Genomic DNA, 15547 nt, shown 5'->3' with positions numbered 1-15547 from the left:
TGTCTGATTTTGAAAAACTGATTAAAAAAATTAATAGTGCTGGGGAAGTCTTCCAAAGAGGGGAAATACCTGTTCTGGTGGATCAATTAATGTGGGAGGAGGGGCAGAAAAAGGGCAGACCATGGAATTTGGAGGAGTCAAGAGGATCAAAAACAACAAGTCCATTCACACTGCAGAAATAATCCAGTTTGACACCACTTGTACTGCCATGGCTGAAGGCTATGAAATTCTCAGAAGTGTAGTTTGCGGTGCCACAACAAACTACACTTCCCAAAATTCCATAGCCTTGAATTATGGCAGTTAAAGTAGTGTCAAACAGGATTATTTCTATAGTGTAGATGTAGCCAACCTCTGGGTGCACATGAGGCTCTAGAGTCATATGCTGTCCATCCCAGCATGCAATTTATCCATTCAATTCAATGGAAGGGCCAAGGGTGTGATTATTATTCGGTGTGTGCAGAAGAACTTGTCCTTCCTTGGAAATGAAGACACTCATTTCTGAAGAAACACCATGTGGCAGCTCTGACTCTCACTTTGAATCACACCCTGTACTTTTAAATTGTGGTTGCAACAATTTATAATCATACATGCTTGAATGTTGGATGGCGCCTGATCAGTGTGTTGTGCTTTATCTTAAAGTATCCTGTCTAATATAAACAGGCTATAGTCTTGCTGTTCTGTGTCTTTTCTATTTCTCACATTATTGTTGATTATCATATGCAAACTTTTAAAATGTTCGCTTTGGAATCTTTTACCTCTTTTTAGTTCCCAGTTGGTGAAATACAAATAGCATCTTACTCCTTTAAGAATAGAAATATTTGCTAATTTTTAATTATTATTACCTTCATAGCTATACAAAGAGTGCGTAGTCCCTGTGTAGCATAATCATCTAGATGCCTCTGAGTTCTGTCCTGTTTTTCCCTCTGGGTCTTATCTGTTTTTTTATCACCTGAGTTTAAAGGGATAAGCAAAAACCCATGTAAAATGGAAATATGCACCAGCTCTGTATAAAGCATTATTTCTTGTACAAAGATTTTTGCAAAAAGGGAGCAAAGTCCTGAGATTTGCTTGTGTATGAAATTGTTTTCTGCAAACCACTGTGTGAGAGCTAGTAAAAACATTTTGCTGCACAACAGTTTCAGTTCAGGAACACTTTGGAGATCATTACACTAAAGCCTTTTGCAGGAGACTGTGGCTCCATACAGACAGGCTAAAATAAAGCTGGATTGGTGCTTGGCTTTGGTGTGGCTTCCGGACTCTTAGGACGCATGCATCATTTAAACAGCATACCTCCAAAATGACCTGAAGCAGCTTTATTTTGGCCTGTCTGTATGGGGCCTGTGTAACACCTTGTGAAAAAGACTGCACCACATCTTTTGCTAATACACTCAAGAGCTCATGCAAGAGTTTGTGCAGTATCTTGTAAGAGAAACAACATTCTGCAGGATAGTTCTTTTCATACAGGTAAAGATCTTGTGGTAAACTGGGGAAAGCTGTTTCACTTGCAGACGAGGCCTTGTAGAAAAGCCCTTCCAGACAGACAGAGAGCTCAGAAAAAGTTTTTGGACTACAATGCCAGAACTTGCCAACACCATGGCATTAAGAATTAAAAACACCAATTGCATTTAAACATATTCTCAGTTTCAAAGAAGAACAGTTTTCCCATTTTATTATGAACCTTGAAAATACAAATGGAGCCAATGGAGAAACGGATATAGAGACAATCAAGGCTGAGGCAGCCTTATTAAGAGACCAGTGGCGTGAGCTGCCATAATGCTGATCTGAGGTGTCATGAGGGACTGTACACCTACTGGGGCTGAATCCCCACTGCAGAAATAATCTGGTTTGACACCACTTTAATTGCCATGGCTCAGCTCTGGTGCCCCACCAAACTACCATTCCCAAAATTCCATAGCCTAGAGCCATGGCAGTTAAAGTGGTGTCAGAGTGGATTATTTCTGCAATGGGGATTCAGCCTGGGACAATTAATCTGTACCATCATGGAACAACACGGAAAAGTTCTCCCATAAATTTCCTACCCTTTGCATTATGATTTATGTAGGAAAAATGACTCATTAATGAAGATGCGTGGTGTTAACAGTTTGGAATAATTATTTATTCAAACTACAATTCCTAGAATCTGCCAGCTAATGTAGCTCCTAGTAATGTTGGAGGGGAGATTCTGAGAGCTATAGTTCCAAGCTCAGTAAAGTCCTGTTCAGCCCAATATTCTGTATTCAAGCTTCAATGGATGATCTAAAGTTGTGCTACCAAGAGAAATGGAGAAAATGTCTCCCCATTCACTTTCTTTATACTATGGCTATTCCTATACACCTTTAGCATATCCGCATTTACTTAAGTATGGGACATTTGAGTCAAAAACCCTGCTGAGCTGTGCTGGGGCAGGTTTTCCCCCCATCTATTTATCCAACAAGGTTGATATAAGGATAATGGTGGTGATGCAGGGCTTTGTGTGTAACTCCAATCTCTTTCAAGGAAGGTCACAAAAATCTGATTAATAATAATAAATAATTAGAGAAGTAATAGTGCCACTGTATTCTGCTTTGGTCAGGCAACAGTTCCAAAAGGATGCTGAAAAGCTGGAGTGTGCCCAAAGGAGGGCAACTAAAATGGTGAATGGTTTGGAAACCATGCCCTATACGGAGCGACTTAGGGAGCTGGGTATGCTTAGCCTGGAGAAGGGAAGGTTAAGAGGTAATATGATAAGCCCTGTTTCAATATCTGAAGGGATGTCATATTGAAGATGGAGTAAACTTGTTTTCTGCTGATCCAGAGAATAGGATCTGGAACTATAGAGGCAAGCTACAGGAAAAGAGATTCCACCTCAACATTAGTAGGAACTTCCTAACAGTAAGAGCTGTTTGACAGTGGAAGACACTCCTTTGGAGTGTGTTGAAGTCTCCTTCTTTTGAGGTTTTTAAACAGAGGCTGGAGGGCCATCTGTTGGGAATGCTTTGATTGAGAGTTCCTGCATGGAAGGGGTTGGACTGGATGGCCCTTGGGGTATCTTCCAACTCTATGATTCTATGATCTATTTGAAGATTTGACATGCCAGTTCTCAAAGTGAGAAACACCATCATAATTAAAATAAAGTTTTGCTTTATGGTGTTTTCACATTGTTTATTTTGTTTAATAGTGTTTTCACATTTACTTTACATTTTTTCATGTTATGAGATGCCTTAAGTTCCAGCTTTGGAAGAAAGAAAGGCTATTAATCAAATCAAATCAATCAGTTTTCAAAAATCAGAGTTAGACAAAAAAGACTTCTGTGAGGTAAGAATTTGCTAAGAAGGTAATCTGTACCTGTTGCTTCTGTCTGCAGCAAATCCATCATAACAGAATCTGCGCCCTTTGTGTACATCACGATCCGGTTTAAAAGTGGGTGCTTCACCACTACAGACATTCGCTTGCGGGTTGAGTCAAAAGGCAAAATGTGTAACAGCTGAAATGTTAACGTTCCCAAAAAACCCAAGTCTATCGTCACCTGCTCAGGATTCCTAGCCTTCAGTGTGCACTGATAAGCCCTGGCAGCATGCACTAGTGCTGCTTCATCAGGACTTTCTGCCTCATAGGAGAGTGCCATTGGATCAAAGTCAGGAGACTCAAATTTAGTGGTCTCTCGTGCATATAAAGTCTCTGTTCGTTGTTCCTGAGCCAATACCTTCTTACTGGTCTCTGGTGGACTTAGAGACTCCATTTCTTGAAGGTCAGAGAATTCCTCCTTACTGCTCTCCTGTGCACCTATTTCTTCATGCCCAGATGTTACAGTGCTTGGTGAGCTCTCAGAAGTATCTGAAAAATTGTTGATTAAAGATGATGGAAACTGCACATGGAAAACAGTCAGCTTTGGTGTTTTTTTGTCTTTTTCAGGTGGTGTATAAGCTGAGGCTTGAGCAGACACGGGGCTAATTTTTCGGGATGACAACTTGCTAAATATTTGCCTAAATTCACCCAGGGGTAAAGTAGGTATTTTGGTTACTGAAGACCACCGTCTCTGTAAAAGAGTAAGCATTAATTAGTAATCACCATCAAACAAAACAAAACAGGAAAAATCCACATCCTGTCCAATGTCGAAAAGACCAAATAGACCCTTGACCACAGCTAGAATTTCTTATCCCAGAATTCCTGAAATGTTAAAAATGTTAAAAGAAGTTTAACATTTAATGTCAAATGAAAACATGAATGCTCACTAAAGCCTTTGGGCCTCACTGATTTACTTCAAAATGCTTTGTATATGATTTTTAAATTGTTTCAATATTTTAAACCTGCTTTTAACCTGTTAATCCTATTTAACATGTTTTTAAATATTTAAATTATTTTTATTGTTTTAAATTGTTTGAATTTGTGCTGATTATACTTCTGTGGAACTCTGATATCTTTTGATATAGTGTGTGATCTTTAGATAACAGAGACAGGTTGGAAGCTCCAGAATCTTACAATTTTAGGTCTAACAGCAGAGAGAAACAGAAATGCAAGCAAATCATCTGCATTGCAATCGGAAGGGAAGCCTCAAGAAGAAGCAACCTTTCAATAACTTTGGCTTGTTCAGCAAAATGATCTTCTTTGTGAGCAAATTCTAAAATAAATATTTATATAAAAATGAACTGAACTTAGCTTCGTAGTGCTCCAACAGATATGTGAATATGCTAGGCATATAGTCACAATCAAATGCCAAAGTTGGTGAATGCCAACTTCCAGACCTAGGTTTTCTTTAATGAGTATTTTGTTTGTTCTGGCATTAAAGAAAATCCAAGAATGCGGATGTTCTGTAAGAAAGGGTAGATTTGTTATATATTTATTCATTTATTAGAAATATTTCCAGTGTGTTCTTCATCCTTGTTAATACAATTTATAGGAAACATGAATAAAAATAATACCAAATATATTGTGATAAAACAAAATGACAGCTTTCAAGAATGGACAATTAAGAGAAAGCTAAAGCGAAAAAGTAGGTTAGATAGTCATGACCAATATAAATGCCTAGGCAAAAATTTCCAACGCCACCCCCTTGCAGTGCTGGCACTAATCATACGTCTAATAGAAATAGGAGATTTGAAAATCGGGGTGACACTGTAAAGAAGGAACTTTCACTTGGCAACACATTGCTTATTACCCATGGAGAGACAACTAGGAGAAATTCTTAAGATATGGGAAATGATAAATGTCTTTGCAAGGGGAGTGCTCATTTTTCATTTCCATGCCCCATGGGCTGCATTGATGTACCAGATGTAATACAGCATCACGTCTAGTCAGCATTTTGTCGTTTGCTGGGCAAAAATGGGATTTGAGGGTTCTGGGGTGACGGTCAAACTACTGCCCCGATGGGCAGTCTCTTGGCAAAAACAAAGGGTCCAAAATTGGCCCAATCCATTAAGGGGACTGGAAAATTGAGGTTTGAGGGTACATGTGGCCCATGGATAGCATTTTTTCCACCCATGATAAGGGAGAGGTATTCCTTGAGGAATTTGCATCTCAAGCTGTTTAGGACTTTAAAGCATAAGCATCCTGAACTGAGCACAGAGGCAAATGGACAATTAGTGTTAATTCTTTCAGAATGAATGTAACTATTCCAATTGGCTCCCCTATTTAAAATTGTAGCAGCCAAATTTTGTGGTAATAAAAGCATCAGGATGATCTGCAAGGGAAGCCCTATATATCAAGCACTTCTGTAACCTAACCAGGAAGTAATCAGATGTCGTATCACCACCTCCAGCCTATCCATATTCAGGAACAACTGTCACTGGTACCTCTGACAAAGCTAATAAGTTAATAAAAGGCCACCTAGGCCTCATAACATGACAGCCCTGGATTAAGTAGTACTCCCAAGCCAAAGTGTGTGCCTGGAATGTGGTCTTATCCAAAACAGACTGTACATTTATTTCCTGGATCAAGAGCAACTTACAGTGCCTCCATCCTGTCAGATTTCAGCCTCAGTTTATCAGTCCACACCCAGCCCTTCACCTAATCCAGACATCCAGTCCACTACCAATACCCGCCTAGGCTCACCTGATTTAAATGACAGAAAGAAGAGCATGGGATGTCACCAGGTTACCAATGGCTCTTTCACAGACAATCAATAAAGAGAGCCTTGCAAGCCAGTAGATATGTTCTACCATATCTCTACCAGTAGTTAGTCAGAACAACATCATTTACCATCTGGAAAAGATATTGTCAAAATGCTACCCAAGGACAAGAGGGTAGCAGAGAGCATGTCACAACCATCATGTCACAGCCATCCCTGCCCAAAAGTAGGCTTGGGAATGTTCCCATAGTTACTGTGAGATTTGACGCATATGTTTTCTAGCTATCAACCTTCTTGTTTCACAGACCCCATAAATCACATGTTTGACCACTCTTCAGAACAGCAGAAAGTGATCCTTCAAATTCAGATCCTTAGTTTTTGAAAGAATAATTAATTTGAAGGAGGGAAGGTCACTGAAATATTTATTGCTGAAGTTATCACTCCACTCCATGTAAAAGTCACTTTGACGATCCAGCATAGAATGATGAGGTCAGACACATAGAGCTGGTTAAGTAAAAGCCAATTTATTGCTCAGCCTTCCCTTGGGTAAAACACCTGGGGAAATCAAATAACTGGGTTGTTCCCTGGAGAGTGATCTATTGGAAGGCAAACCCAGAGGGCTCCCACTCAGGAACCAAGACTTCATAAGTGAGAACAAACCCCCAAGTCTTTCTCTACCCTAGGTCCTTGCACCCTAGAGAAGCAGTTCCAGAATCCTATCCTACACCAAAAGGGTGCCAAGGTGTACACCAGACTCTTATAATCTGTCCTGCTACCTGCCATGGACATGGAACAAGCAGGCACTTAGTCCCTTTCCTCCACCAGGTCAGCCAAAAGGGTGCTCACCCCTCATTGCAAGTCATCCAGGAATAACCTATTCCCCTCCTCCAATAGATAGATGTCATTCTGTACAGCCCCAGGTGTCAGAAAACTATGACAGGGTGAGAAAGAAAGTGGCCCAACCCTTTGCCCAAGGCATTTTGTACTTCCCTGTTCACTTTCTTCCAGTGCAGATCAAGGTATGGGAGAATCCCCCTCATCATGTCAAGACTGGTGTGGCAAAATAGCAGACCAGGCCAACCAGATACTAGGCCACCTGCTCCATATGACTTAAAGCCATGGAGAGACTGGAAAATGAAGGTCTTGCCCTTCAGCAAACTGAGGTCATTTCCACTGAGGTGAATGACTAGCACATGAGAAGGCGGTCCAACACGCTCCTTGAACAGGAGAGGAGCAAACTCTTCCCAAGCCATTCTTGGCCAACTCACTCAGCCACAGTTCCAAAGTGACAGCTTCAGGCCTGGTGCTCTGTCCAGTAGACCATGCTGTGTCCTACTGGGACCCTTTGCATCTCTGAAATGGATCTACAGTCTAATAGAAAAAAACAGCATTAGTAATGTAAATCAATATTTGACAGAGTATACCTCTTGAAGTCTGAAAATTTCCACTGTCCAATTCATTGTATGATCTGTGGGTCCAGGTTCATGACAGAGGCCATGAAGGCAGCCCCAATTCAACCAATTTGACCATCCAAAGTTTATACCTCATGAATGGTGTAAGGTTGGCATGGCAAAACAGCAGTTCCAGTGTTGATCTTCTGACCTGATATGCAGGGGTGCTGACAGGGCATAAACTGCTGATCTTCAACATTGCATGGTGGTCTTACAGAATCCAGGCTCTAAGATTCAGAGCCTTCTCAGAAATGTTCCCTTTGATTGAGGCTTTTATCTTGCAAGAATGCTGTCAAGGCTGTGGAGTGAAATAATATTGCTTCATATCCTGAAGCACAAATCCCTGGCCAGGTATCTCTCAAACTCCTCAGGTCCCCAGGGGCTAATGGTTTCTGCTTGTCTGGCTTGCGGCTCTTCTTCTAGCAAAACACGTGGCACTGGGCCTCATCCATCACCATGCCATTAGTTTTGCACAGGCTGTGCAGGTTGATGAACTGGCAGTGGTAAGGCTTGCTTTGAGCACACCACAAAGGATGGGGGAGCATGGCTCTGCCTATCTGAGGTACAAGGTACACAGTGCATGATAGGCGGTGCTTCTCCATGTCCAGAACAACCTCCATTAACACCTCTCCCATGGTGGTACTGCCTAACCTGAACTGCTGCAGTGGCCAAATGACCAGATGGCAATTACAACCCCCTTCTCTACTGGGATGGCTTTTCTCATGATGGTGTCTGACTTCTCTACTTTTGCATGCAGCTCCACCACTCTCCTGTGGAAGAGGGCATGGGGCATTCAGAAAAATCACTGCCATTGTTCATCCACCTATGATGATCTATGCAAGATACAGGAAAAGAGATTCCACTTCAACACTAGGAGGAAATTCCTGACAGTAAGGGCTGTTTGACAGTGGAACACACTTCCTTGAAGTGTAGTAGAGTCTCCCTCCTTGGAGGTCTTCAAGCAGAGGCTGGATGGCCATCTGTCAGGTATGCTTTGACTGAGATTTCCTGCATGGCAGGGGGTTGGACTGGATGGCCCTTGTGGTCTCTTCCAACTCCATGATTCCATGATTCTTTGTTTGTGATGAACCACCCACCAGTCCTTGCTGTTTGGGTATACCTACCAGTAGTGCAGGCATTTGGGTGGTGCCAGCATGATGGTGGCTGTGGTTTTCATGACTAGCATGGCTGTGGTGGCTAAGATGATACCTGTGTTGCACAGTTGCATGGCATCCTCCATCTTGGAGTCTGCAGCTGCTGGAGTTGCTGCTGCTGGCTATTATTCATGCATATTGTGGGCATTGTTGCATGGTCAGAAGCCTGCTGGCCACACCAGCAAATTGCAGCATGGCTACCAGTGTCCCTAACACTGGTGAGGTAGACTCCATGATTGGGCTTTGCCAATCTGCTAGCGATCTGTCGTACTGATGGTCCAACTGGATGGCCGGTCATTAGCTGTCCAATCAGGAGGCAGCTGGGCATTGAGGGAGGTGGCGGGTTCCAGGCTGTGTGTTTGTGTGATCATGTGCATATGCCAGGGAGCCAAACAAAAAAGAGTGGTGTGGCTAGATGCCGTGATTTCTTTGTTCCGATGCCTCTGTTCTCACATCAGGAGCGGGCCATGTAGACAGTGGAGGTTCCAGTCAAATCAGGAAAATCCTGGAATGACCCAGTTTTTTCTCATTGTCTACTCAGTCCCTTAATGTTGCATTCTGCCAATTCCACTTCCACCCCACTCCTAGGAACTTCTTGTACTGCCACATCAAAGGACATATAGTATTCTATGGAGAGCTCCGTACGAATGGTATCATTGACTGACCCGTCTTTTGAATAAGAGAAGTGGTGAATAAGCCTGTACTCGCCAGGTGTCTTTTTTGGGGACCATTCCCAAAGGTGACATCCTAAAATTGGGCACAGGGAGAGAAGCGAAGAGACCACTTCCCCTCCCCTCCTTATTGATTTTGTTCCTGATGCCAGAACTAAACATAAGTTCTTTGAAAAACAAGGCTTCCAAACTCCTAGTGATGGAATCCAAAAACATTCTCTAAACCCATCCCTTTAATTTAGTCTGGTCTAACTTAATTGGGCTGGGACCCTTTTGCAGATGAGGAAGCACCCCTGATACCTTCTTGCATTTCTGCTGCTCTCTGCTTTTTCCCAGAGTTCTTCCTCTAGGGCAGTTCCAAAAGGAATGTGGAATACTTGTGCTGAAACTTTAGGGATGGCATGTGCAGGAGCCCTGCTGTCCAAACTCACAGCAAAATTTGCTCTGATTGATCTTAACCACCTGACTTTTAACTCTCAACGCCAATTGGGCCTTTTAGAAAATATGCCTGCTGTGAGGCCTTTCTCCTTGCATAGGGCAGGCAGGAGTCATAACTTTCATTGACAACTGTGCGTGCATTTGATTGGATGGCATAGTGGGACTCATAATCCTAAACACCCTAAAGTCCTCATCATACAACAACCATGCAGTGCCAGAAAAATCAACATATGCCCTGTGAATAATAATAATGTATTGGATGAATGAATACCCTCTCCAGGGCTGCACCATTGCAATCATAAATAGGGGAAAAAATGAAAGCCCATTTTTCAGTTCCTGTCTATCTTATGCTTGTAGATGCTTCCCCTCTTTCTCATACATTCTTTCCCAATCTTTCTTCTCCACCTCACAGCAGAGCAAGGGTAAAAAAACCATGTATTCCCCCACTATCTATAGTGGTATGATAGAGATAGTCACCCAGGGGCATAGGGATGGCCCCATAAGATACACTTCCATATAAAGTAGTGGAGGGCTGCTTTAATTTGCCTTGGATGCCATAAGGCCACTATTCTGAGAAAAGAAACTGATAAGGAAACTGAGAGCTATGATGGGGGACATCTGTGAATGTCCAGAGCCCCCTGCCTGGGGAGTGGGAAGCCCTCCTCCCCTTGAACTTCCTCCTGCATCCTCACCACAGCCTGAGTGATGGGCACACTCCAGCTCCCCAAAGCCATCCCTGCAATCTCGTGTCTTCACTAGCATGCATGTCTGCCAGGGTGGCAGGAATAGCTGTAAACTCACCTGCCAGCCTGAGCTCAGCCACTCTGCTGCTACTTGTATTGGGCATCTCATTGTCCTCATCAACTGCAGCCACAGCCACTGGCTGCCCTGGCCAAAGGTGCCTTTCCAAGGCCTCTAAATGAGACAAGACACAGTATTGAAATAATCTTTGACTACTCATATCCTGGTCTGACCTTCCACACAGATGGCTGACTGGATGAGATGCTTAGCTTCTCAGATTTCTTCATCTTTGCTAGTATAATTGCTCTTCCTCTTCTTCCTTCCTCATCCAAGGAGTGGGGAATTGAAGGTGCAGGATTTTGGCTGGGGCTTTCCTGGCTGTACTCTTTCCTTTAGAGATTCTGCCCCCTTTCCTGGAAGCCATGTTAACCTGCCTGGAACTAGTATGATGCAGCAATGGAAAGTTGCCATAGGGAACCAGTGCCCTAGTCCAGTTTTTGAACCACTGGAGCCAGTGTCCAATCCAACACTCAAAACAGTGTTGAAGGCAGACTAGAGGCCTTCAACAATGAAAGGCTATCTTAATTCAACCCTCAATCCAATGGGACTAGTATCCTAGTCCAACACTCAAACAAATGCCTCAAACAGGGTAAAGTCAGAGCAAAGATTTGCAAGCAGCGGGTGGTGGGGAGCATGCTACTGTCCCTTCTCACCATCCCAGATGCAGAAGCAGCAACTCAAAATATATGGCAGGACTGTAGGAGAGTGTAGGAAATAAGAGCGTAGAGGTGCCTGGGCCGAGCCACCTACAAGGAAACCAGCTAGATCCCAGAAGCCCAAGCCATAAGCCTTAAAGCCCCCTCAGGCCACACCACACCAGTGGATGGAGGCTTGCATTAGGTCCCTACTGCCAAACTACTGTGTTGAAAGGCAGCTTTTCAAGCTGCTTGGCTCCACCATCAAACAACAGGGAGGAGGAGGGCAATGGCAAATCACATGTGAGCAGCAACTGAAATCAACTTGGCCGTGATGGAGAAGCAAAATCTTGGTCTTGCCTAGAGGCTGCTGCATGACTGCTACCTCCACCACCACAACACTGGTCAGCCTAGCAGCCACCACATGACCCGCTGCAAATAACAACTCACAAGAGTGAAGAGGCCACTGCTTGAAATGCAATCTGCTGAAAACAAAATAAACAGGAATAAACAGGAAAGAAAGGAGAGTAGTTCTTGTCCCCTAATAGACAACTGAGCAAAGCATGAGTGGCTGGTAATAGTAAAGGCAGCTACTAACTGTACAGTAGGGATGGGGAAAAAATTACAATACCAGTACCATCAGAACCTTAAAAAGAGCGACTGCCAATCTCTGCAAGACCAGAAAGGGGTACGTGAAGGCCCCGCCTCATGCACACTGCTACCCACTGGACCTTGGGAAATGAGGAATTGGTACCTATTGTGAAGTTTCATTCTTGGATAGTCCAGAGATGGGTTATCCTTCACACACCAGCCCACATTTCAGAGTTCCAAGCTCAAAGTTCTTTTCAGTAATAACTGGCTACTCCTGGACCCCAAGTTAGTTTTTAAATTTCCTGCCAAGCCAGGTACATGAAAGCTCCATGTTAGAGCTGTAGGAGAATTTGAAGGAAAGATGGAAAATAGTCAGAAACATAAGAGAAGATTAGAAGTGGAAGAGGAGAATGGTGAATTGCAAACTCCGCTGGAAAAGAAAACTGCCACAGAGGAAAGGGTGAGAGATACTGCTTCAAAGCATATCATGATTGTGAATAAAGCAAGAACGAGAAAACTCAGATGGTTCTCATTGTTTGAGCTTGGAACTCCTGCAACATGGGCTGGCCTGTGAGGGATAATCCATATGTCCATGGATTGCTCTGATGGACCATCCAGAGAATGATGGGGAAAAAAGCCACACGAGGATTATGCTAGCCTTAGCTGCTCTGACCCACAGTCCTGGAACAGCAATAGGAAGAAAACACAGATAAAAGCCTAGCTGAGCAAAGACCAAGAAATTATAGTAATGGAGGAAATTCGCCAAGCCAGCAAGATGCAGCAAAGTCCAGTGCTGTCCAGCCTCCAGAAATAAACAATAGGAAGGAGGCATGTGGAAGAGTGAATAGGCTTTATATTGCCTCTGGCTCCACCCCCTGAATGTACAGCATCTTGGTGCTTTGCACCTGGTCTAAGAGCTCCTTGTCTCTTTTCCCCAGAGGCCATCAAAAGGTGGTCCCTCCCTGGCAGCATCTAAGGGACTCCATTCTACAAAAATGGAATATATCCATTCCAACTTTTCAACAGATGCTTCCAGGCTCTGGAACGCCCTTCCTGGAGAAGTTGGACTGGCACTCTCCCTACTTTCTTTTCTCAGTCAGGCAAAGAGTTTTCTATTCCAACAGGCATTTGATATATAATGATATAAGAAACAGTGACGGAAACAATGATAAAGTGGGCTCAAGAAATTGGACATGTTATACCATTTGAAAATTGGGAAAAAGCATGGATGCAGTCAAATAAATTTACATGCTCCCAAGACTTAAAAGAAAATTATTTAAAAACAGCCAATAGATGGTATTACACCCCATTGAGACTTTCAAAAATATATGGAATACAAGAAAATTTATGTTGGAAATGTCAAATTAAAATAGGGTCCTACTATCACATGTGGTGGACATGTAAAAAAATTAAGAAATTCTGGAATAGAATACATGAAGAGATATAAAAGATAATTGATTTAAAATTTCCATGTACTCCGGAATTTTACTTACTTAATATGACCTCGGTATTAGGAACAGAAAGGGAAAAGAAATACTGGAGACTGGTATTGTATTTGATAACATCAGCTCGCATTGTTTTGGCCAGATACTGGAAATTGAAAACAACACCTAATATAGAGGAATGGTTGGAAAAAATAGTGGAAGTGAGAGAATTGGATAAAATAACGGTGTGGAATATAAAAAAATCAACAGACTATTGGGAAAGAGAATGGCAACCCTTAACAATGTATTTGAATAATTTAGGTGGGAAAAAAATGTAAGAACATATGAGAGAAAAACATAAATGGATAATGGTTAATATTTTGATATTTGTGTAAGTGAAAGGGAAGGAGATTGGGAAGAAGGGAATAGAAGTAAGAACGGAAGTTCATGGGGAGATGTATGTATGTACAGTTTATAAGAAATGAATTTGTGATGTTAATTTGTATATAATATTGTACATGTGAAAAAGATAAAAACAATAATAATAAAAGAACAAGTGGTACGGCAAAAAAAAAAGATATATAATGATATAAGGCCCATCTAACACAATGTGCTGGATATTGCTAATTGTTGTGCTGATATATATGTGTGTTTTGTGTGTTTTAATTGGTGTTTTAATCTGGTTTAATTTTTTTATTGTTTAATTGTTTTAACGTTTGTATTTTGTGGATTTTTAGCAATTCTTTTTAATTATTGTAAGCCACTTTGAATCCTAAGTTTTGAAAAAGGAAGAATATAAATAACAACAACTACTGCTGATGTTGCTACTATTACTTTTTCCTCGAACTTTTACTGCCTGCACATTACACACACACACAAAATCACTGGACCATGTTGTTCTACCAAAATAGTGGTTTCTTTCCCCAAGCAAACATGACAAGCAAGTCAATAGAGTAGAGAGACAGTTTAATAAAGGGGAGTATCATTGGCAGTTTCATTTGCAAGGCATCAAAAAGAATTATCAATATTTGGCAACAGGCTAATGCATGCTACTGAACACCTGAAGTCTCAGCCCCCACTTACCTTTAGACGTGGTTGATCAGGTACTGAAACTACAACTGTGTTGCAAATTGCTAGAGCAATGAAGAATTCGCTGATTTGCATTATCTCTGAGGTTACCTCAACTGATCCAGGAATCAAATAGAGTCTGGATGAGATCCGCTGAAATTTCCTTACAAGTCGTGGGTCTGGGACAACATCAGTCTCCTGTTGATACAGTGAAAACAATGGCAGTAAGGTTGCCCTAGTTTAATGGCACATGCTTAAAAGTTTCTAAGATCTAGGCTACCATGTAATTGGAAGGCCCACCTTTTGAGGGTGTACAGTTTGAAGGTACCAAATTGACAACACTGGCTTAAGATAGATAGATAGATAGATAGATAGATAGATAGATAGATATGAAGTGCACTACACTAAAATATTAATACTGATACATACAGTACAACCTTCCCAGCCTCTCAACCCAATCTACCCACAAAACAAACATACTACCAATGAAAAAGAGACACACAATTGACTTCTCACCTGTCAAATCCAAGAAAATAAGAACAAATAATAGTTAAAGTGAACTTTTCTGTATTTAAAACACCACTCATTACTAGTTCTGATCATAAAATATAACAACATAACATTAAACATCAAACCCCACAGACATAATGTTCCTATTTTTCTTCTTGGTGTATGACAAAAATGTTTCAAAGTCTTTTAAGAAATTATCCAAAGATTTCTCTTTAAGTTATGTTACAAGTTTGCCATTATAGCCATTTTGAAGATTTTGATCATCCAGTTTTCTACAGATGGTATAGATTCCCCTTTCCACTTCTGGTCACATAATAGTTTTGCTGCTATAATCATGCAATGGATCACATTACTGCTCTTAAATTTATCTTTTGCTATACATAACAAAAATAGCTCTGGCATCAGCTATATTTTAAATTTTAAAATACTTTGCATCAATTCCTGCATTTGCTTCCAATACATCTTAATTTTCTCATACAACCACCAGATATGATAAAAAGTATGTTCATGTACACCACATTTCCAACATTTATTTTAAAGACATTTATACATCTTGTATAATCTTACTGGAATCAGATGCCATGTATACATCCTCTTATATTTCTTCCCTCTAAGATCATAGCTCAAAATATCTTTTAAACCATCAATCCACACTCCAGCTCAGTGTTCTATCCAAAGTTTTGAGCCCATTTAACTATACATTCTTTAACTTCTTCATCTTCTTGTTCTATTTTAACAACAGCTTGTAAATTTTCTTCATC

At 41.5% G+C, this 15547-nt stretch overlaps 1 protein-coding gene across 1 annotated transcript in view; it reads right to left on the bottom strand.

The window, feature by feature from the left end:
• The window catches only part of LOC149312704 (phospholipid-transporting ATPase VD-like), an 80858-nt gene that overhangs the window by 37566 nt on the left and 27745 nt on the right, over positions 1-15547 (bottom strand). The window contains exons 12-14 of the mRNA XM_089525194.1: positions 14292-14474; positions 3325-4015; positions 843-949 (exon numbers count right to left, since the gene is read on the bottom strand). Of these exons, the coding sequence (XP_089381320.1) occupies positions 843-949; positions 3325-4015; positions 14292-14474 (981 nt within the window). The remainder of the gene's footprint in view (positions 1-842; positions 950-3324; positions 4016-14291; positions 14475-15547) is intronic.

This window comes from Sceloporus occidentalis, unplaced genomic scaffold, assembly GCF_023333645.1.
Source record: "Sceloporus occidentalis isolate IW3139 unplaced genomic scaffold, rSceOcc1.0.p SCAF_5, whole genome shotgun sequence".
Classification (NCBI taxonomy): Eukaryota; Metazoa; Chordata; class Lepidosauria; order Squamata; family Phrynosomatidae; genus Sceloporus; species Sceloporus occidentalis.
Note: the sequence above shows the minus strand (reverse complement) of the source record. Positions and strands in the feature narration are given on the sequence as shown.